At 40.9% G+C, this 21,793-nt stretch overlaps 2 protein-coding genes across 5 annotated transcripts in view; one reads left to right on the top strand and one right to left on the bottom strand.

Moving 5' to 3' along the window:
* The window catches only part of REEP1 (receptor accessory protein 1), a 117,137-nt gene extending 113,148 nt beyond the window's left edge, over nucleotides 1-3,989 (top strand). For all 4 annotated transcript variants that reach the window (XM_021672632.2, XM_064377965.1, XM_021672631.2 and 1 more), the window contains one exon: nucleotides 988-3,989. In XM_021672632.2, coding sequence (XP_021528307.1) covers nucleotides 988-998 — 11 coding nt within the window. In that variant the 3' untranslated portion in view covers nucleotides 999-3,989. The remainder of the gene's footprint in view (nucleotides 1-987) is intronic.
* Nucleotides 3,523-19,144, bottom strand: MRPL35 (mitochondrial ribosomal protein L35). Its single transcript, XM_012472923.2, has 4 exons — nucleotides 19,049-19,144; nucleotides 12,213-12,402; nucleotides 11,079-11,223; nucleotides 3,523-8,508 (listed from the first exon to the last, which is right to left on the bottom strand). The coding sequence occupies exons 1-4, from the start codon at nucleotides 19,089-19,091 to the stop codon at nucleotides 8,320-8,322; spliced, it is 567 nt and encodes a 188-aa protein (XP_012328346.2). The 5' UTR covers nucleotides 19,092-19,144; the 3' UTR covers nucleotides 3,523-8,319.
* Between the last annotated feature and the right edge of the window lie 2,649 nt (nucleotides 19,145-21,793).

The raw sequence follows: 21,793 nt of genomic DNA, 5'->3' as shown, positions 1-21,793 counted from the left end.
GGAAGGGCTTCCAGTCAGAAGAAACAGAAGTGTGAATGGGCACAGTGTAAAGAAAGAAGTTCTCTGCGTTTACAGATAAGTGGACAGACACGGGTGCTGAGGGTAGGTTGGGCCGGTTGTGTGAACCCTCTCCAGTGCTGTGCCAGAAAATGTTCACTTCGTTTTCACTGAAATAGGAACTCCTCCTGTGATTTGTGTATCCCACGGAAGGAAGGGTCCCTTGAGAGTCATTTGTAGGAGAGATGAGGTGGAGCCCTGTATATAAGTTGAGCATCCCTAATCAGAAAACCGGAAACTCTTTGAGCACAGACAGATGTACAAAGGTCATGATCAAAGGAAATGCTCATAGGAACACTCTGAATTTCAGATTTTCAGATTAGGGTGTGCAATTGGTATGTATATGCAAACATTCCAAAATCTGAAAAACAAAAAATCTAAATTCCCCAACACTTCTGACCCCAAGCATTTCCAGATAGGGAACATTCAACCTGTACTTCAAGGTGGTGTTCGCCTTTGTGGTGTGGTATGCTGTATATTAGGTTTCACATCCAGAAAGGGAACTAGAAATTTAGTGATGGAAATTTGAGGCATGTACCAAAAAACGTTAGGCTGGTTCCCAAAGGAAATAACAAAAAGCAAATGAAGTGATGGGGAGGTGTCTCTTTCTGCTGAATCATTTAAGATCATTTTGCTCCTCAGGTGGAAACAAGAAAGATGTGTCATTCTGCACAACCATTCCCTTGGGAGATTGAGGAGCATAATTTAAGAGGGAGGCATTAGCCTCTCAAAATGGTCAGTTTCATGGGATACGGGGGATGGGACTCTGATGATTGCTTCCTGTTACAAGATTCAGGTAGTCCCCAGCCCCAGCCAGCTGCATTTGGCCAAAGGAGCTGGAAGTCTCAACACAATGCCTTCCAGGTGCTGACCTCAAAAGATCCCACATTTACACCAAACTGAGGGGCACCTTTCTGTTTTCTCTACCAGGCACCGCCTAGAATTCTTCGATCTCGCTTCAGGAAGAAAAGTACCTCATCCTCAGCCACCGAAACCACGTGAGTGAGATGAGCCAACTGCACCGGATCCACAGAATGTTTCTTCTCTGCCTTAAAGAGCTATTTACTAATAACATAAAAATCCGCAAGCTGGATGTGCTTTGTGTGTGCAGCCTCACAAACATGGCCTTTTCTCTCTCCCCTTCCACTTTTAAGGATTTTTTCCCCCTTTTGTTTATTTTCCTGGGGAGAGGCTAAAGGGAAAGGTAGTAGGGGCAGGGGTGGTGACCTTTAAGTCTTCTGAGGTTGATAATTTTCCACAATTGGATTGTCATAGACAGCAGTGTTTTTTTAGAAAGATAAGAGAATCACCCCTATGCTGCTGAGATGTACATTTGTAATCTATCTGTTGCATACTTAGTTTTTAGTCCTATAAATGCAAACAAAGCATTTTTTTAAACCTTTTTTGTTCTTGGTACTAATACTTTGAACTATGATGTACATATTTATGGCTTTTGGCTTAATACGATGGACTTGCAAGGGCTGCCAGAGGTTGATATGTAAGAAAATTGCAAAAACAGAGATATAAAAAATTTTTGATTCTAGAGAATGAATCAGATGTGCTTATAGTTTCCAAATACAGCTCCAGTAAGACATCCCTTTCCCTGCAGGAATGCAGTATGTATTCTTTAGATAGTTGTTTAGTCAAAAGACCAGACAAGTTACGAATGAAGAGAAACAACATTTTACAACACAGTAGAATGTGATGAGAGGTCTGGGGAACATCCTAGGATAAGAGAAGAGTCGCAGGAAGCTCATCTCCTCCCTGGATTCTGGATTAGGACCTTCTGAATCTTTTCCAGGGATAGGCAGGTAGCTTGCCCTTGGCCCAATTTCTTGAGGATGAGAACATGTAGAGCTGTTGGAAGGAGTAATTCTGTGCTTGACAAAGGATGATTTCTCCTTTATCGTGACCAGTGCTGCTGCTGATTTCCCCAGAGGAGTTTACACTCTGAGCACCTTGTTTTAGCAAACTCTGGTGAACCTTGTTTAGCTTTCACACAAAAAAACCTGAGAACTGTGCTGTTGCAGATAAGCCATAACATACATCTGAAACACATGTGTAACAGTCAAAATGGTGGGCTCTAGAATGATTTTAGAGGTTGAGATCTTTATGAGTCAGACGTGCTGGTCAGACCCATGAGCACCTGTGGCTCACACCTTCTGTTCCCTTCCTGGCCTGTGCAGAATGGAAACAGCAGACTCACACTCTTGGGCACTCTAGGCCTTATCAGACATTTTATACAAGCCTGAACTGCTTAGTAGGGGAATAAAGCACTCTCTGATGGGACTTTCCACTTAGATTGAGAATTTTATTTGAAAATAATCTGGTTTAAATGGCATTGTGGTCCCACGTAGCTGCTCTCCCTGCTGAGAGCTGAGCTGAAATGTAAGAATAGTATATTTGTGCTTAGAGTTGGTGTTTTCTTTCAGTGTAATGCATGCAGTGGTCACAACCCAGTTACTCATAATATTTGGATTGTATTTGTTCGTAGATAGGCCCAGAAGACAGACTAGAGAATTAGTGTTATATACCATATAGAACTGTAAACCAACTATAAACAGGCCCAATTAAAAACTGTTCCATTACTGAGCTACGCAAACACACGTTAGAGGCCTTTGCTGATGACACATTAGCTGGATCTTAGCCACCCCAGAAAGGGTTTGATTTGAAGCTGACTGTTGCCAGAGATGCATATTGGAATCCTGTCTACCCATAGTTCCGCTGAAGGTGATTTTGTAATTTGCAAAAGGGTATAGGAAAATACACCTAAAAGCAAATTTGTGGCTGAGAGGATAAATAGAGGCTGTTTGCTCATCTTCTGTGCCCCACACCCACCAATACCTAAATCTGTTAAGGAAGATAGAAAATGTTTTCTTCGTGCTCAGTAAGCAGTTCCAGACAGAATAATAATACTCTTTAAAATATATTTACCTGTTAGTTGGAAGTACCCAGAATTATCAGAAACAATTGAAAAAAAAGCTTACACAGCTTTTTAGCATTTTTTTTTGCCAAACAGTAAATTGCCTTTAGCAGCAGTTTAAAATCCTATTGTGAACAAGCTATATGTTCACCACTTTACAATGAAAAGTTGTGATAAGTACAGGTTATCAAATTTGCACTTAACTATGCCAAAAAAGTTTGAAGCGCTCTATTCTCAGACATGCTGTATTACTTCTCATTCAAAATTGAAAAATATAAAGGTATCCAAACTGCTGTCTTAATGTAAATGTAACTATTTTTCCTTCAAGTGTTGACTAGGGAGTTGGTTTTTCTCTTAAAGACATTCACTATACAACTGAGAGCAGCTGTCATATTTCTGGCAAAATGTGTTTACGTATCTGACAAGCTATACATTTGTGTATGGACTGACATAAAATGTGAAAGCCTGTAAGTGTACCTGTAGTGGTGTGGTGTTCTGTCTCGAGGATACAACTGAATGTTTTTAATTTGCTGACTTATAGACACAGGCTGTTTACAAAATACTAGCTGGAAAGTCTGTAATGTTCATGTCATAACTTTTAGTTAATTGCCATTGAGCACCTGTTCTGAGGAGGTGAGATGTGGACTTGTGCTTATGAACTGGAGTTTAGTCATAATCCCTCCTGGCTGTGTGAATAGCTTGCTCACTCTGCTGGCCTTTGAAATGTATGTTCTCCATGATAAGCTGTCCATGTATTTGTGATAAGAGTGCTTGTCAACCATGACCATCTTTGAGCCTTCCTAGTTCTCCACCTGGCACAGTATTTGAAATGGCAAAGGATGTGCTTCATCCTCTAACAGCGTACACTCCCAGAGCTGATATTCTGGATTGTGACTGTGCACATTTCCTCTAGTTCATTTCTGTAGTTCCTACAGAACGATCTGTAATAAAATAGTATACTGGACTGTGCATCAAAGGGATGTGAAATTACAGTATTCAAAAGGTTGAAGTTCTGCTGTTTTGTTATAATGCCTGATACACATCTTGAATAAAGTCTTAACATTTTTCTTTTAAAAAACATCTTTGTAAGGTTGGGCTTATAAGGAAAGAGGAAATACTTTTTTTCGAATATGGGAGGTAACAAGGATTAGAAGCTGAGTGTTCAGCCACCGACTGGCCTGCTGACTTAGCCCTATGCCTGTTGCACAGGATGTTGAGAGGGAAAGAAAATCAGATGATGTGTTTTGAAAACCAGTTCCTCACACAACTACAAACCTGAAAGTGTAACTGTTTTACATTTTAAAAAATCATCAGCAGGAGCTGGGCACAGTGGCTCATGCCTGTAATCCCAGCACTTTGGGAGGCCGAGGCAGGTGGATCACGAAGTCAAGAGATCGAGACCATCCTGGTCAACATGGTGAAACCCCGTCTCTACTAAAAATACGAAAAATTAGCTGGGCATGGTGGCGCGTGCCTGTAATCCCAGCTACTCAGGAGGCTGAGACAGGAGAATTGCCTGAACCCAGGAGGCGGAGGTTGCGGTGAGCCGAGATCGCGCCATTGCACTCCAGCCTGGGTAACAAGAGTGAAACTCCGTCTCAAAAAAAAAAAAAAAAAAATCATCAGCAGAAACTAGGTAGCTGTGAAAATAGAATAGACCACTGGTAGGGTTTAAATTGTGCAAACAGACCTCTGGCCCATCATTTTTCTTCTCTGAGCATTTCTTCATTTGCAAATGGGGGAGTACCTGTACAAGTGACAACAGGGTGGTACAGGGCCACTGTGGGTGGAAGGGATGCCCTTAAACCTGCTGCAGCCTTTACCTTTCACATCTGAACAGGAAGACTCACACTTCATTGGGTGTCCACAAAGACTTGAAAGCTCAAAATCTGAAACATCAAAATTAAACACAGACCCAATTTATTTGCTTTTATAGTCCTGTATTCTATGTTTGACAAAAGGACTGTAAAATAAAGCAGTGGTAAGAAGCAGATTCTGAGGACTAAAAGCAGGAAGAGATGGGAAAAAAAGGCTGAAAATCCATTCACTTGTTTATTTACTGAGCCTGGTCCAATGTCGACAGAACTGAGATTAACCAGGTTAAGAGTTGGCAAAGGACAGGAAAGCAAAGTAATAAAATTTAAAAGCCGAACTGGTACAGGGTTATGAAGAAGTGTTTAGTATTTATACTACCATATTACAGTCACTTGTTGATTTAGATATAAATTTTCATGTGTTGTTAGAAGACTCAGGGAGATACACAGGATCCCCAGGAGTGAGACTGAGATTCTGGGTCTTACTAGCTGTACTTTGGGTAACTTATTTAACCCTCTCTCAGCTTCAGTTTCCTCAAATCTAAATAAAGGCTTAACTAATCATTATGTCCTTTGTAAGGCTAGAAATGTGGATTAGCAATTAGATAGGTAGGTATGTAGCCAGTTTTGTAGATATGCTGGGACATAGTAGGTATTCAATAAATTATATAATACCTGAATAAACAAATTATACATCTATTAATATTTTATAAGTTGTACATATAGTTGAACATCATTTAGGTAAACTCGTTAATGAAAGACATTTTATTGTCAGATTATAAATCAGTGTGATGATAATCCCTCCTACCCACAAAACTAAAATTGTATGTATGAAATTCCTGTCAGCCCTCCCACTTCAGTCCATCTTTGGATGCTGAGGCTCTGGTTGCCAGTCTTTATCTCTATACCTCCTGTCCCTGATCTAGAGGAGAAACAAAGGTGCTCTGAGGCCCCTGTAACAGAGACCTTTGTCGTCCATATTTGCATTAAAGAAGTCATGGAGACTGTGCAAAACTGTCCTTCTCCCAAACTTTCCATTTCCATCCCACTACCCAGAGGTACATCAGCAGGCAGGAGCCAGGCAGGTGAGAAAGATGTGGAAGCCTTGTAAGTGGTCGGCTTTGCCATCTCAGAAGTGCAAAGAAATGAAAATCCATCAAAGCAGAATACCATTCCATGTTTCAGGCTCTTACCTCAGCTCAAATCAAATGTCTGTTCTTTATTTATTGGTCTCATAAATAGACACACACTTTAGATAATTCTATTGTTATCCCTTCTTCTTTTAATGAACACATACTGGTTTCAAGGAATACCCCTAATAATCCTGGCCTGACAGGCTGCAGAACTTCAATTCAGTTATCTTTTACTTTAATTTTACTAACAACAGAGGAATTTCATCTTATTATCACCAACTACTATATTAAAGGATGTGAAACAGTAATTCAGGCATAATTCTATTTAATAATGGTTTTCAAAGTGCTCTGCTGTTTGAAAATGCTTCCCAGATGATTCTGATGGGAGAGCTGAGAACCACTGCCCTAGATTATAACAACTCAATTGAATTTTACTCAGTCAGTGCTGCTTCCCACCTGCTTCAAGTAAACGATGCTTAACCCTTTCATCGTTTCTCAAACAACTGAGATTACTCTTTCCCCCACTAGTTTCTACAATGATTGTTGAAAAATTGGCCAGGCATAGTGGCTCACGCCTGTAATCCCAGCATGTTGGGAGGCTGAGGCGGGCGGATTGCCTGAGCTCAGGAGTTTGCCACCAGCCTGCAGAACATGGTGAAACCCTGTCTCTACTAAAATACAAAAAATTAGCTGGGCATGGTAGTGGGCACCTGTAGTCCCAGCTACTTGGGAGGCTGAGGCAGGAGAATTGCTTGAATCCAGGAGGTGGATGTTGCAGTGAGCCAAGATCACACCACTGCTCTCCAGCCTGGGCAACAGAGTGAGACTCTGTCTCAAAAAAAAAAAAAAAAAAAAATTGAAAATTGTGGGAAAAGTTTGTCCTTCCAAGTGAAAACATGAAATCTCAAGTGGATAGACTAACTTTTAAGAAATACATATCCTTATTCGGGAAGCTGAGGCAGGAGGACCATTTGAGCCCAGGAGTGAGAGGCTTCACTGAGCTATGATTGCACCGCTGCACTCCAGCTGGGGCAACAGAGCGAGACTCCTGTCTCTAAAAAAAATAAATACATATCATCTTTCAAATTTGCATAAAAAGCCCTTGTCTTCACTTGTATAGCCGCTTCTGATTCATGAACAGGCATGCTGAAAGGCTATTTACTCTCCTCTCTATGAAAAAATGTTACAGCTGGGCGCGGTGGCTCACGCCTGTAATCCCAGCACTTTGGGAGGTTGAGGCGGACAGATCATGAGGTCAGGAGATTGAGACCATCCTGGCCAACATGGTAAAACCCAGTCTCTACTAAAAATACAAAAATTCGCTGGGTATGGTGGTGCGGGCCTGTAGTCTCAGCTACTTGAGAGGCTGAGGCAGAAGAATCACTCCAAGAGGTGGAGGTTGCAGTGGGCCAAGATCGCCCCACTGCACTCCAGCCTGGGCAACAGAGTGAGACTCTGTCTCAAAAAAAAAAAAAAGAAAGAAAAAAAGAAAAAATGTTGTTACAATAAATGAGAAGTGTTATGAACCCAATGAACCTGGTATGTTAGACATAAAGTGTGCTGCCACCCCATGTGAACCTCCAAGTGAAACTGCTCACGTAACTGTTTTTTGCTGCATGCAAACCTGCTAATACACTGTGGGCTAGGGTGGGATCCTGACTTAAGAACAGCAGCCAATCCCTACTCTAGACAATGACCTGACCAGACCTAGTATAAAAAGGTAGTCTGGCCCAGTTAAATTCCCTTGGCAAATAGAGACTAGAGACAGGAGCTGAAAGTCATGATGTAGAAAAGAACCTCACAGGTGCAAGTTAAAATTATTACAAGGAAACAGAAACTGTAAGTATGCAAAAGCTGTGAATTAGAGAAGTTAGTGAGTACAGGGAGAATGGAGTTAACAATGTAAAAAGAATCAAGTCAAATGTGTGGCAGAGCCCAAGCCTAAACATTCATCTTCTCCTGCTGAGGAACACCACCCAATTTCTGCTCTTCCTGATGCTGGGAGGTGATTTCTGGGTGGGAGATGGGGTTAGTGAGGTGGCTCCTGAATTCCCAGGCCCATATCCTTAAAATAATGTCACATTGTTTGAGCTAACTTGTAGCTTTTGAGTCTTTTTGTTTGTCCCACTTGAGATTCCTTGCAACTAAATAAGTCTAATTGAAACAACTAGTTAAGCCAATACCATTTGTTAACATAATGCACAATTCTAAACTTCTGTTTCCCTAACCAAGTCTGGCAAATTAAGTTTTAAATCTTGTACAAGTTTAATGTCACTGTATCTTTACATATTCATTGGTACAATTTACATCAAGTTTTATGCTTCATTTTTGCAAAGATATCATGTACACAAAGATACAATTCAATAACTGAGAAACAAGTGAAACTTCTGATCTATACTTTCAGATTTGTTCGATCATGATACTTCTGATAAGGATCGTCGACATACCAGTTTCGCCTCTTCCAGAAGGACGTCGTCATTTTATCTAAGAGTTTACTCTGGGTTTTATTGCAGAATACAAATTCCCTCAGTCGCTTTCTTCTTACAGGTTCCTTTTTCCATAGTTTTTTCTTGTAACCAGCCTATCAGATATTACAAAGAAATGTAAAACATCATATTATGTAGAAAACAACAGGTATCTTCACAACTCAAGGTTTATAGACCCAGTAAGAACAAAAACCAGACTTCCATAGGGGCTGGAATATTTTTTGGAAGATGTGATTCTCAATGGAGGGTGGATGGAGAAAGCATGTGTAGTTTGAAAAAGAAATAGTAATACATAATATATATATTTTAAATGTTATTTAAATTAAACTCACAGAAAATAAAACTAAATGTGGCTGGGAAAGTACAAGGTAACATAGAATTATAATCACTAACTTTATAGGCATGATCTTACTATCTCTTCAGCAATCTTTAACAACATACTATTATTCTCATTTTACGTATTTTAAACAAGAAACCATTGATTAGAGAAGGAGCAGACAGAATTCTGAGAGCTAATAAGAGTTCTTTTTTTGTCTTGTTTTGAGACACAGTCTCACTTTGTCACTCAGGCTGGAGTACAGTGGCATGATCACAGTCACTGCAGCCTACCTCCTGGGCTCAAGTGATCCTCCTGCCTCAGCCTCTTGTATAGCTGGGACCACAAGTGTGCACCACCATACCAAGCTAACTTTTTAAATTTTTGTAGAGATAAAGTCTCATCATCTTGCCCAGGCTAGTAGGAGTTCTTAACTACTGTCTTTCCTAATGTAGAGGAGGATAGAGTGCTGGCTAGGGTAACAACATTAATGTTTATTAATGAGGCTGAGTATAACAAGAGCTGAGACACATAGTTCTCAAATATATGACTTCATTTATACTTTTCACACACAAGGGACTAAATTTTACAGGAAGTACTTTTCTAAGGAATTATGAATATGGTAAGACTATCATTAGGAGTAGTGAAGGAATGGTTAATCCATATGTTTATCCCAGAACTTTCATATACACCCATACATGTATTATTAATTTTGAAGAATTTATTTTTAAAGACAAGGAAAATTAGATTGAATATAAAAACTAGGCCAAGGCGGGCAGATCACCTGAGGTCTAGAGTTGGAGACCAGCCTGACCAACATGGAGAAACCCCATCTCTACTAAAAATACAAAATTAGCCAGGCATGGTGGTGCATGCCTGTAATCCCAGCTACTCAAGAGGCTGAGGCAGGAGAATCGCTTGAATTCAGGAGGTGGAGGTTGCAGTGAGCCGAGATTGCGCCATTGCACTGCAGCCTTGGCAACAAAAGCAAAACTCCACTTCAAAAAAAAAAAGAAAAAAAAAAGAAGAAGGAAATAAACAATAAATATCAAGGACTACTGGATAAAACCATGTCATGGAAAATACTTTGTTTTACACACTAGTATAAATTAATCTACCCAGATTTTTTTGTTTTCCTCTGAAAATTAGATTTTGAAGAAGCAGGGCATTCTATACATGGTATACTTTTGGGAGCCCTGAAATGAAACTAGGATTATGATTGGAGAGTATGATCAGGTCCTTTACAGTAAGTAACATGAGGACTCCAGAGCAAGGAAATCCACCCATTTTATTTTACCGAGGGCTAGATGAGGACCTGGAAATAACTGGTATAAAAACAAAGTGGGTGTGGGGGGGTGGCTAGGCACCTTGGCTCATGCCTATAATACTAGAACTTTAGGAGGCTGAGGCAGATGGATCACTTAAGGTCAGGAGTTCAAGACCAGCCTGGCCAACATGGTGAAACCTATTCTCTACCAAAAATACAAAAATTAGCCTGGCATGGTGGCACACACCTGTAATCCCAGCTACTTGGGAGGCTGAGGCAAAAGAATTGCTTGAATCCAGGAGGCAGAGGTTGCAGTGAGCTGAGATTGTACCACTGCACTCCAGCCTGGGCGATGGAGTGACACTCTGTCTCAAAAAAAGAAAAAACAACGCACAAAAGGTAAGAATTGTTTCCAATGGTCTCAAATTCAAAAAACTCAGAACCATAAGAACTTTAGTTCAGCTACTTATGGATTATATGAGCTTCTTTTGACTGGTGTAGAAAACCACCCACCACAGTGTTTCAACAGAGAAATGAGCTGAGAGTTCCAATCAACCCATTTATTTACAAATTTAAGACTGTTTATAAGATGGGAGAATCCTCTCAACCTTATAAACAGCAAGAAAGTTCTGCCAACTATTTTATTTTTACTGGGAACCAGATTTTATCTTTAAAGAATTATTTAATTTCCAAGTAATAAAAGGGAACTGCTGCTTTTCTTTTTTTTTTTTTTTTCAGACGGAGTCTCGCTCTGTCACCCAGGCTGGAGTACAGTGGTGTAATATTGGCTCACTGCAACCTCTGCCTCCCAGGTTCAAGTGATTCTCCTGCCTCAGCCTCCCAAGTAGCTGGGATTACAGGCACCCGCCACAAAGCCCGGCTAATTTTTGTATTTTTAGTAGAGCTGGGGTTTCACCATTTTGGCCAGGCTGGTCTTGAACTCCTGACCTCAAGTGATCTGCCCGCCTTGGCCTCCCCAAGTGCTGGGATTACAGGAGTGAGCCACCGTGTCCAGGTGAATTCTGCTTCATTTTAATCTGCTCACACTCCTTTTTCAACTAAGTAACAGTGTGAAGACTCACCTTTCTCCTCACCCAAAGGCCACAATGAAGTCGAAGAAACCTGTAGATGACAGCTTTCACAGTCTTTCTCTTGCCTTTTCGTGTACTGAAGTATGTTAGAGATCTGACTGGCAGCTTCAGGACACTTGGAAGCAAGGGGGCCACTCTAAAATATATTTTAAAATTTTTAGCTTGTAATCAGACTGATTAAAGGATTAAAATTCATATATATAATAAGAAATGAGTGAAGCTGCTCCAATGGAATAGAGCTAACTTTTCATATACAATGTTACTTCCAATGATCCATGAGACTAAACATGAATAAGAATAGCAACCATCACCAACTCACAAGTCTTCTAAAACCCACCCCCTCACTCCCTGTAAAAGAATTCACTCTATTATCATACTTTGATTTCTTACCCACCTTCCCACCAGATTGCAAACTCCCTGAGGACTTCAACTTGCTTATCCTTGTGTCTTTTTTGCTAAGTACAGTGCTAGGCACCCAGGGGTGTTTAACTGAATGTTCGCTGACTGAATGACCAACACACGCAACCCAGCCTTATAAGCTGAGCATCTTGTTCACCCTCCACTTTGGATGACAGCTTCCATGCAGGAAAGCATACATACAACATCAGAAGCATGCTGTGTTTAGCACTTTCCTGCTGCAGGCACCTAGATACATGGATGTCAGTTAGAGTCTCCCACTGAATCAAGCAGAAGTCTGCATAACTAACTGCAGGTAGGCAAAAAATACCACCTACTTGTAGGATACCTTTGCAGGCATAAATATCTTGGAAAGTTTGTCTAAGCATCACATTTACTGAAATATACCCTATCGGCTGGGCATGGTAGCTCATGCCTGTAATCCCAGAACTCTGGGAGGCTGAGGCAGGCAGATCATGAGGTCAGGAGTTTGAGACCAGCCTGGCCAATATGGTGAAACCCCATCTCTACTAAAAATACAAAAATTAGGTGTGGTAGCGCTCGCCTAAAGTCCCAGCTACTCAGGAGGCTGAGGCAGGAGAATCGCTTGAACCCAGGAGGTGGAGGTTGCAGTGAGCCGAGATCATGCCACTGCACTCCGGCCTGGGTGACAGAGTGAGACTCCGTCTCAAAAAAAAAAAAAAAAAAAAGGAAATATACTCTACCTACCTATTAAGGGTCACTGAAGTATGCCCACATGTCAGGTTTCTCTCAGATGTGATAAGTCTGGAAGTGGAGGAAACAACTGGTGTCTGAGTATGACCAAAACGTCCAGTGGACAACGCAGAAATAAGAGAGGCATTCTTGACACAGTTTCGGTAGGTTGAAGATGTCAAAATATTTAGGGGCCGTAGGATTCCTGTAAAGACAGAAGCATATATACTTAATATAATACTCCAAAATATGCATCCAGATATTAAAAATTAGGAGATGTATCAATGTCACCAAGTATTATACATAATTAACGTGCCCTGAGCATCAGATTCACCTATGAAGCTTTTAGCACCTTACTAAAGTGCTAAAATAATTACCCATTTTATATATACAATTCAACAATTTTTAGAAAATTTAGAGAGCTGTGCAACCATCATCACAATCCAGTCAGATGTTTGCTAGCTCTATGTCCAGAACTAGGAAAAAAGATGTGTGTAATGTTTGTTCCCACCTCTCAGATCTTATATTCTGGTGAGACAGAACTCTCACACACAGTACAATGGCAGGTCAGGGATACAAGAGCTTGGACCCTTCCTGAAGAGACAAGAGTGGCAAGAGAAAGAATCTTGAAGAAAAGAGAAGAGGCACTTGGATTCTCCTCTAGAAAGTGAACAGGTGAATTCTGTTCACCTTAGAAGAGGAGGAACACATTTCAGGCAGGATGAACAACATAAGCAAAAGCACAGGGACTAAAACAAATACAGGCGACCCTTGAAAAACAAGGGTTTGAACTGCACAGGGCCACTTACACACAGATTTTTTTCAAAAAAATTTACACCAAGTGTGCCTGCCTGTCCAGCCTCTCCTTCTACCTCCTCCACCTCTTCTTTCTCTGCAATCCCAGACACAGCAAAACCAACTCCTCCTCAGCCTACTTAATGTAAAGATGATGAAGACCTTTATGATGATCCACTTCCATTTAATGAACAGTAATCTGTTTCTCTTCCTTATGACCTTCTTTTCTCTAGCTTGCTTTATTGTAATAGAGTATATAATACACATAACATGCAAAATATATATTTTTTAAATTCTTTTTTTGAAGCAGGGTCTCGCTTTGTTGCCCAGGCTAGAGTGCAATGGTATGATCATAGCTCACTGCAGCCTTGACCTCCTGGGCTCAATCAATCCTCCTACCTCAGTCTCCCGAGTAGCTGGGACTACAGGACATGCCACCATGCCTGGCTAATTTTACTAGAGACAGAATTTTGCCATGTTGACCAGCCCGATCTTGAACTCCTGGGCTCAAGCGATCCACCTGCCTTGCCCTCCCAAAGTGCTGGGATTACAGGTGTGAGCCACTGTGCTTGGCCTAAGAATATATGTTAATCAATGGTTTTTATTACTGTTAAGGCTTCTGGCCAACAGTAGGCTATTAGTAGTTAAGTTTTGGAGGAGCCAAAAGTTAAACTTGGATTTCAACTTTGTGGGGGTTGACACCCACCTGCTGTGTTGTTCCCAGGGTCAACTGTACATGTACAGGTTGAGGACCAGACCTGCCTCAGAGGCTGAGACCGCTCGCCTGACTATCAGAGATGCCTGGGGAGGAGTGGGCAGTGAGATGGAGCAGGTCAGAAGGCAGATTTCAGAAAGCTAGATGTGTGGTCTGGATGCAGGCCTTTTACCAGTCCTTCCCACTATGGCCAGACTAATAGTTCATGGCTGCAAATTAGAATCACTCATGGAGCTCTGACTCCACCCATAAATTCTGACTAAAGTCTAGTGTGGGAGTCAAAATTGTGCGTGTTATAGAAGTTCCACAGGATGATGAGAATGTCCTCAGAACTTAAAGTATTAAAAAAAACACACTAATACAAAACTAAAAAAGAAAAAGAAAATGTGGTGATGGTTCTACCACTTGTTAAATTAATAAAAAAATCATAAAACTGTACACATAAAATGGGTAATTTTATGGCATGTAAATTCTACCTCAATAAAGCTGGTTAATAGTTCATCTGAGTCTGATGCTCAGCTGGGACTCAGAACTACTTTCGTATTTTCTACTGCAATGATTTCACGTAACAGATGAGGGGCCATGCGGTGTAGAAGTGCTAAGGTTTGAATCAGATGGTTTTGGCTTATAGAATTCCTTGCTGTGTAACTATGGGCAAGTTACTTAACCTCTCTGTGCCCCAGTTTCCTCAAATTTAAATAAAGTTAATTATGAAGAGATAATGAGACTTGAATGAGATGAAGCATGTAAAGTGCTTGGAAAATATTTAGCACAGAGAAAACACATAATGAATACTAATGGATAATAAAAAAGATGAATACTTAGCAAAGGTGATACAGGTTGAATATTATCTGAAATGCTTATTTGTGACCAGAAGTATTTTGGATTTTTTTTCAATTTTGCATAAAGGAGATATCTTACATGAAATTCGTTTGTTTCACATACATCTTATACATATAGGCTGAAGTTAATTTTATACAATATTTTAAATAATTTTTTTTTTCTTTTTAATATTTATTTATTTCTTTATTTAAGAGACGAGGTCTCACTGTGTTACCCAGGCTGGAGTGCAGTGGCTATTCACAGGCGTGATCCCACTACTGATCAGCATGGGAGTTTTGGCCTGCTCCGTTTCCGACCTGGGCCGGTTCACCCCTCCTTAGACAACCTGATGGTTCCCTGCTCCTGGAGGTCACCATATTGATGCCGAACTTAGTGCGGACACCCAGTTGGCATGGTGCACTACAGCCCAGAACTCCTGGGCTCAAGCGATCTTCCCACCTCAGCCTCTTGAGTAGCTGGGACTACAGGCACGCGCTACCGCACCCGGCTAAATAATTTTGTACATGAAACAAAGTTTGGGCTGATATCCATCACCTGAGGTCAGGTAAAGAATTTCCCACTTGTGGTGTCACGTTGGTACTCAAAAAGTTTCAGATTAGAGATGCCTAACCTGTACATTAACAGGTGGCCGGCTGATGAAGAACACACTTAAAACTCTATTTTACTTTTCTCCATCAGTGATAACAGGGTGGGATGCGGTGGCTCACACATGTAATCCCAACACTTTGGGAGGTGGAGGCAGTTGGATCACCTGAGGTCAGGAGTCCGGGACCAGCTTGGCCAACATGGTGAAACCCCGCTTCTACTAAAAATACAACAATATTAGCTGGGCAGAGTGGCATGTGCCTGTAATCCCAGCTACTCAGAGGCTGAGGTAGGAGAATCACTTGAACCCAGGAGGTGGAGGCTGCAGTGAGCCGAGATCATGCCACTGCACTACAGCCTGGGTGACAGAATAGGATTCCGTCTCCTCCCCTGCCAAAAAAGAGATAATTTGCAACTGAAAATAGTATAAACATCGGAGCAGAAAACTGATGAGAGCCCTTACATAGAGTCTCTGGAAATCAAATTCTCTACCCACTGCAGGAATTAAAGTCTCCGGGTATAAATAAGTTAAACCTCAAAGAACTGAAAAGATGTGCAGCTGTAATAAGGCAGGAGGTAATCTTTGGAAGATGAAGTGCATTGGAGGACTGTAGACAAGAAAATGTTCCAATTTTCTGGTTTAGCACCAAGGGTATAAATAAATAAATAAATAAATAAAAGAAAATGTTCCAATTTCCATAGGTCATCGGATTTTGGTATTAAAAATTTTTAAAAAACTCAGAAATTCTTTTGTTCTCAATTTTATGAAGATCCTGAGGCTGCATAAGACATATTTATCAATTTTCATAAAAAACAAGCTAGGAACGATGGCTTGTTAATGTTTTTGTGACGAGACAAAGTATCAGAACTCCAAGTGATTTTAGTAAGAAAGAAAAACAGGCTGGGTGTGGTGGCTGACACCTGTAATCCCAGCAGTTTGGGAGGTCGAGGAGGGTGGATCACCTGACGTCAGGAGTTCAAGACCAGCCTGGCCAACATGGTGAAACCCTGTCTCTACTGAAAATACAAAAAATTAGCCAGGCGTGGTGGCAGGCACCTGTAATCCCAGCTACTCAGGAGGCTGAGGCAGGAGAATCACTTGAACTCCGGAGGCAGAGGTTACAGTGAGCCGACATTGCGCCATTGCACTCCAGCCTGGGCAAAAACAGCAAAACGCCATCTTGGAGGGGGCAGTGAGGAAGAAAGAAAAACAGATCAAAACTAGCAAGATAAAATCAGGAATAAATACACTGAAGTTAGAAAAAAATGGTTACTGGAACAACAGGAATGGGGAGCTTAGTTGAGAGCAATTCCTGGGAAAAGATGCCGGGAGGCTCTATCTACTTCACCTTCTGGTGGACCAATTAGGTGATTAAGCCTGTAATGGAAACCTAACAGCCTAGCTTTGTTAACAAAAGTGCAGTACATCAAGAGAAGTAAGTAATTTCCTTCAGTCCTCTGTCCCTGTCTGGGCATTTTCATATAGACTAGTCTACTCTAAACATACTCTTGTACAGAGAACACAAATGTTTTCACAAAAGAGGTAACAGGCTGGGCGCGGTGGCTCACGCCTATAATCCCAGCACTTTGGGAGGCCGAGACGGGTGGATCACGAGGTCAAGAGATCGAGACCATCTTGGTCAACACGGTGAAACCCCGTCTCTACTAAAAATACAAAAAATTAGCTGGGCATGGTGGCGCGTGCCTGTAGTCCCAGCTACTTGGGAGGCTGAGGCAGGAGAATTGCTTGAACCCAGGAGACGGAGGTTGTGGTGAGCCGAGATCACGCCATTGCACTCCAGCCTGGATAACAAGAGCGAAACTCCGTCTCAAAAAAAAAAAAAAAAAAGAGGTAACACAAAACCAGAGTTTTGAAAGAGTAAGAAGAGACAGAGGGAATAGGACGTACAAAGGTGACGATGCACATTTGGGGAATTACAAATAGTCCTGTGTGGCATGAATCAAAGAACTGAATGGGGGACATGAACTGCACTGGGTGGGAGTGGAGTAGAGTGTGACAGATTTTTGATCCCATGTTTCCTAAAAGAATTTTGAAAAACTACCCTTTCACAAATTATTAATATCTAAAATATCAAATAGTTTAAATTGTTTAAAAAGCTGTAATTTCTCACATATTTAAAATACTAACATTTAAAAATAAGCTGTCATATCACTCTTTAAAATGTTTACAATAGAATCTAAATAGTAAGTTGATAACTACCTACATCATCTATTTAAAAAATACAAGAACTATAAATTCAAGTAGATGAAAAATAACTTTTTGTTAACGGACACTCCAAAATAATGTAAAAAAGACCAGCCGGAGTGGGAGAAGATAAAGAATACACATAAAATAAAATAAAAAAAAAAACTAAATAAATAAGACAAACAACCCAATAGGAAAATGGGCAAAATATTTAAGTGGATATTTCATAAAAGAAATTCAAAAGGCCAATATACATGTGTAAACACACTACAGCTTGTCACTATCAGAGAAATGCTTATTTAAATCTCAGTGAGATATCATTACAAAGCCACCAGATTAACAAAAATTTGTAGGTCTGACAGTATCAGGTGTTGGTGAGGATGTGGAACAGTTTGGCAATACCAGGCAATGCTGAATATATACATATTCTCTGACCCAACAATTCCACAGCTAGTTTTACACACACACACACACAACCCCTCAGAAACAATTACACTTACGTGCCAGGACAAGATCAAATCAGCTTTGTACCTAACTGCCCCAAACTGGAAATGGAGAATTGTGGAACAGTCATATAATATTACATAGCAATGAGAAAGCATTATAGTTAGGCAAAATGAATGAATGTCACAATGTAAAAGAAGACACTAAAAAGTTTACTGTATTAGTCAATTTATGTGAAGTTCAAAACCAGGCAAAACTATGTTTTTGAGAGATGCACATATAGATGCTAAAACTACTATAGGAAAAACAGGCAACCTAATAGTAATTATTAAAATGAGAACAGTGCTTCTATGAGGGGAAGCAGAGAATTTTGATCACAGTGGAGAGGAGCATTCTGGTGGTGCACTGTTTTGACCTGAATGTTAAACAGGTGTTTGCTTTAGAATTGTTAAACCATTCATGCACACTATGTACAACTATCTTTATATGTATTATATTTCGCGAACACAAAAAATACTCCACATAAAAAAAGCTTTTCTCGAACGGGAAAATTTACATCGTTGCATTTTCTTTACTAACCTCGTATATTCTTCCATAAAATTTTATCCTGACTTATTTTGTGTGAAAGTAACTTAGTGAGCATCCTATGGTATTCAGATGCTCTTCAACTTTTTGCAACATGTACTAAACGTGACGGCAACTGAACTTAGTGGTCTTTACTTCTGCTATCTCTCAGTCAAGAAGTCCTCATGCCAGCCCTTGTGCCGGGGGCTGTAGTTAAAAATTAGCCTTCAAGCTTACTATGTGTCAGGCACTTCCCAAGACGCTTTACGTACATGATCTCATTTAATCCCCAGGTAGGTGGTATTACCCACATTTTACAGGTGTAGAATCTGAAGTTAGGAGAAATTAATTCTCAAGGTCAAAGGTCGTGAATGGCAGCAGGTCCTAGTCTCTAAATCAGAAAGTTAGGTGGGCCTTTTTGGTCTCCCTCGCCCTCTTCGCCCCAGTTTCTCTGGCTTGTTTTCTAGGTAAGAAAAAGCTGGCAAGGAAGCGTAAAATGCGGGACACACGGGCCCGCCCGAGTGCGAGTCGGGGACCCTGGCTGCCGGTCACACTGCCTCAGAGAAAATTGGGCGCAACCCTCTTATCTCAAATAACGACCCTTTTTACTTGTTAACCTCCAATCTAAACGCCCATTCCATCCCTCACCAGTTCCCCATTCTGTGAAGGCATGCAAGGAGCAGGTCACTCTACACTAACCTGAAGCCGTTCTCACCGCACCAGCAAAAGCACAGGCAGCCATCTTGCCAACCTCGTCTACGGCGGCCGCTTTGGGTTTAAAAGCACAAGAGAAAAGGGAACGTAGAGACAGCAAGGAGGCGGAGTCAAGGAAGAGGAAAAGAACAAGGGAGTGGTCCACTCAACCTTTATAGAATGTCATCCGCCAGGTTCTGCCCTTCGCCGCTGCGAAACAACTTCCTATAGAAGCATCTACAAAATTTCTATTTAAAAAATTCTTATTGAAGCCAGACATGGTGGCTCGCGCCTGTAATCCCAGCTACACTAATCGGAAGGCTGAGGTGGGAGGATCGCTTGAACCCGGGAGTTCGAAGCTGCATTGCGATGCAATCACGCCACTGCACTCCCGCTTGGGCAAATACTTTAAGCGAAGGACCCCGTCTCAAAAAAAGAAAAAAGCCCGGGCGCAGTGGCTCACACCTGTAATCCCAGCACTTTGGGAGGCCGAGGCGGGAGGATCACGAGGTCAGGAGTTCGAGACCAGCCTGGCCAACATGGTGAAACCCCATCTCTACTAAAAACACAAAAATTAGCCGAGTGTGGTGCACATGTCTGTAGTCCCAGTTACTCGGCAGACTGAGGCAGGAGAATCGCTTGAACCCGGAATGCAGAGGTTGCAGTGAGCCGAGATCGTGCCATTGCATGCCAGAGCAAAACTGCGACAGAGCAAAACTCCTCAAAAAAAAAGAAAAAAGAAAAAAAATTTTTTAATTAAAAAAATTCTACAACGGAATGCATGTTTAAGGAAGAAAAAAAAAAAGAAAAATAACAAAATTCTAATTAAGTATGTAATTGAAAGATTTAAAGTACACAACATAGTTGAAGATTTCTTTTTGCTCTTTTTATTAAATTCATTTGAGAAAATAATGAATGTTAACCTTCCAAAACTGGAAGATGTTAGCAATATTATTTAAAATCATTTTGTGCTTTGGGAGGCTGAGGTGGGAGGATTGCTTGAGCCCAGTTTAGTCCAGCCTGGGCAACATAGTGAGACCCCTATCTACAAAAAAATTTTAAAATTCATCAGCTGGATGAATAACCTGAGGTCAGGAGTTCAAGACCAGCCTGGCCAACATGGTGAAACCCCATCTCTACTAAAAATACAAAAAGTTAGCTGGGCATGGTGGCAGGTACCTATAATACCAGCTACTCCAGAGGCTGAGGCAGGAGAATCACTTCAACCTGGGAGGCAGAGGTTGCAGTGAGCCGAGGTTGCCCCAATGCACTCCAGCCTGGGCAACAAGAATGAAACTCCATCTCAAAAAAAAAAAAAGAGAAAAAAAGAAATAATTTGCCAGTTGTGGTGGTGTGCTTTTGTAGTCCCAGCCACTTGAAAGGCCAGGCAGGAGAATTGCTTGAGCTCAGGAGTTCAAGGTTAGAAGTGAGCTGTGATCACACCACTGTACTCCACACTGTACTCCAGTCTGGGCCATACAGTGAGATCTTGTCTTCAAAAAATTGTTTTGGAAGAAAACTGGATTGTCAACTATAATCAAATGAATGTAAATATTCTAAAGATACTACATACACATACACACATTATTTTAAAAAAATCAGTAACAATGTCATTTGGTCATTTTGTCAACAGCATCTCAACTTTCCCTGAACAATTCTACCTTCCTTATTTTATTCTTGAGAATTGGTGAGTATATATGTATTTTTCTGATGTTTATTCAAATGGGGGGAAAAAAACCCACAACAAAACTGTCTCTTCTATCCCACTGCCCGAGATTTTCTCCATAGGGAATATCCAACATCATCCATGTATATACAATATACAACATTACTTACTGGTTGAAACGGGTAAGGGTGAAACACCCGGTCTCAAGAAGTTCCCATTTAATAAGGAGACAAGCACAGGACCTAAATAAGGCAAGGCAATAAATGATTCATTGGGGCAGGTAAAAGTTGAGAGAAGTCTCTGGAGTGATCTCAGATGAGCGGGGAGGCTATAAGATGGATCTTAAACAATGGGGAAGACTTTAGCAAAGGCAAAGCCAGTCTTTGCAGTTAAAAATAGCAAGAGCTAAGGTCAAAGGAGAGGGTGCCAAGACAGACACAGGATTTAATATTTAGAGCAGTAGTTCTTTAAACATTTTCATCTCAGAACCCATTTACACTCTTAGAAATCATTGGGGATCCCAAAGAGCTTTTCCTTTTATGGATTATATCTATTGGTATTTACTCTCTTGAAAATTAAAATTGTGAAAAATTAAAAAGTTATTGTGTCAGTGTCCTATTTTTTTTGTAACAAATTACCACAAACTTTGTGGCTTGAATGACAAATTATCTTACAGTTCTGTAGGTCAGAAGTCCAAAACAGATTTCACTAGAATCAAAGTAAAATCAAACCAAAGGGCTGTGTTCCTTCCGGAGGCTCTAGAGAATTATTTTCCTTGCTTTTTCCAGTTTCTAGAAGCTGCAATTCTTGGCTCATGACTTCCTTATATCCTAAGACTGCAATTGTATCACTTTGATCTTTCTATCCATTATCACATCTCCTCTGACTGTCCCTCTTACATCCTTTTTTCTTTTCTTTTTTTTTTTTTGAGACAGGGTCTCACTTTGTTGCCCAGGCTGGAGTGCAGTGGTGTGATCTTGGCTCACTGCAACCTCCGCCTCCCAGGTTCAAGCGATTCTCCCTGCCTCAGCCTCTTAAGTAGCTGGGATTACATGCACACGCCACCATACCCAGCCAATTTTTGT

Source organism: Aotus nancymaae, unplaced genomic scaffold (genome assembly GCF_030222135.1).
Source record: "Aotus nancymaae isolate 86718 unplaced genomic scaffold, 86718_ANA_hifiasm-v0.15.2.pri h1tg000017l, whole genome shotgun sequence".
Taxonomy (NCBI): Eukaryota; Metazoa; Chordata; class Mammalia; order Primates; family Aotidae; genus Aotus; species Aotus nancymaae.
The sequence above is the reverse complement of the archived record's forward strand: the minus strand, read 5'-3'. Positions and strand labels throughout refer to the sequence as shown.

Coding starts and splice junctions, on each gene's coding strand:
- MRPL35 (XM_012472923.2), bottom strand. CDS start 19,091: ATGGCTGCCTGTGCTTTTGCTGGTGCGGTGAGAACGGCTTCAG. Junction 11,224..12,212: donor ACTTCAGTGACCCTTAATAG/GTAGGTAGAGTA, acceptor AATATATTTTAG/AGTGGCCCCCTTGCTTCCAA. Junction 8,509..11,078: donor GCCTTTGGGTGAGGAGAAAG/GTGAGTCTTCAC, acceptor AATATCTGATAG/GCTGGTTACAAGAAAAAACT.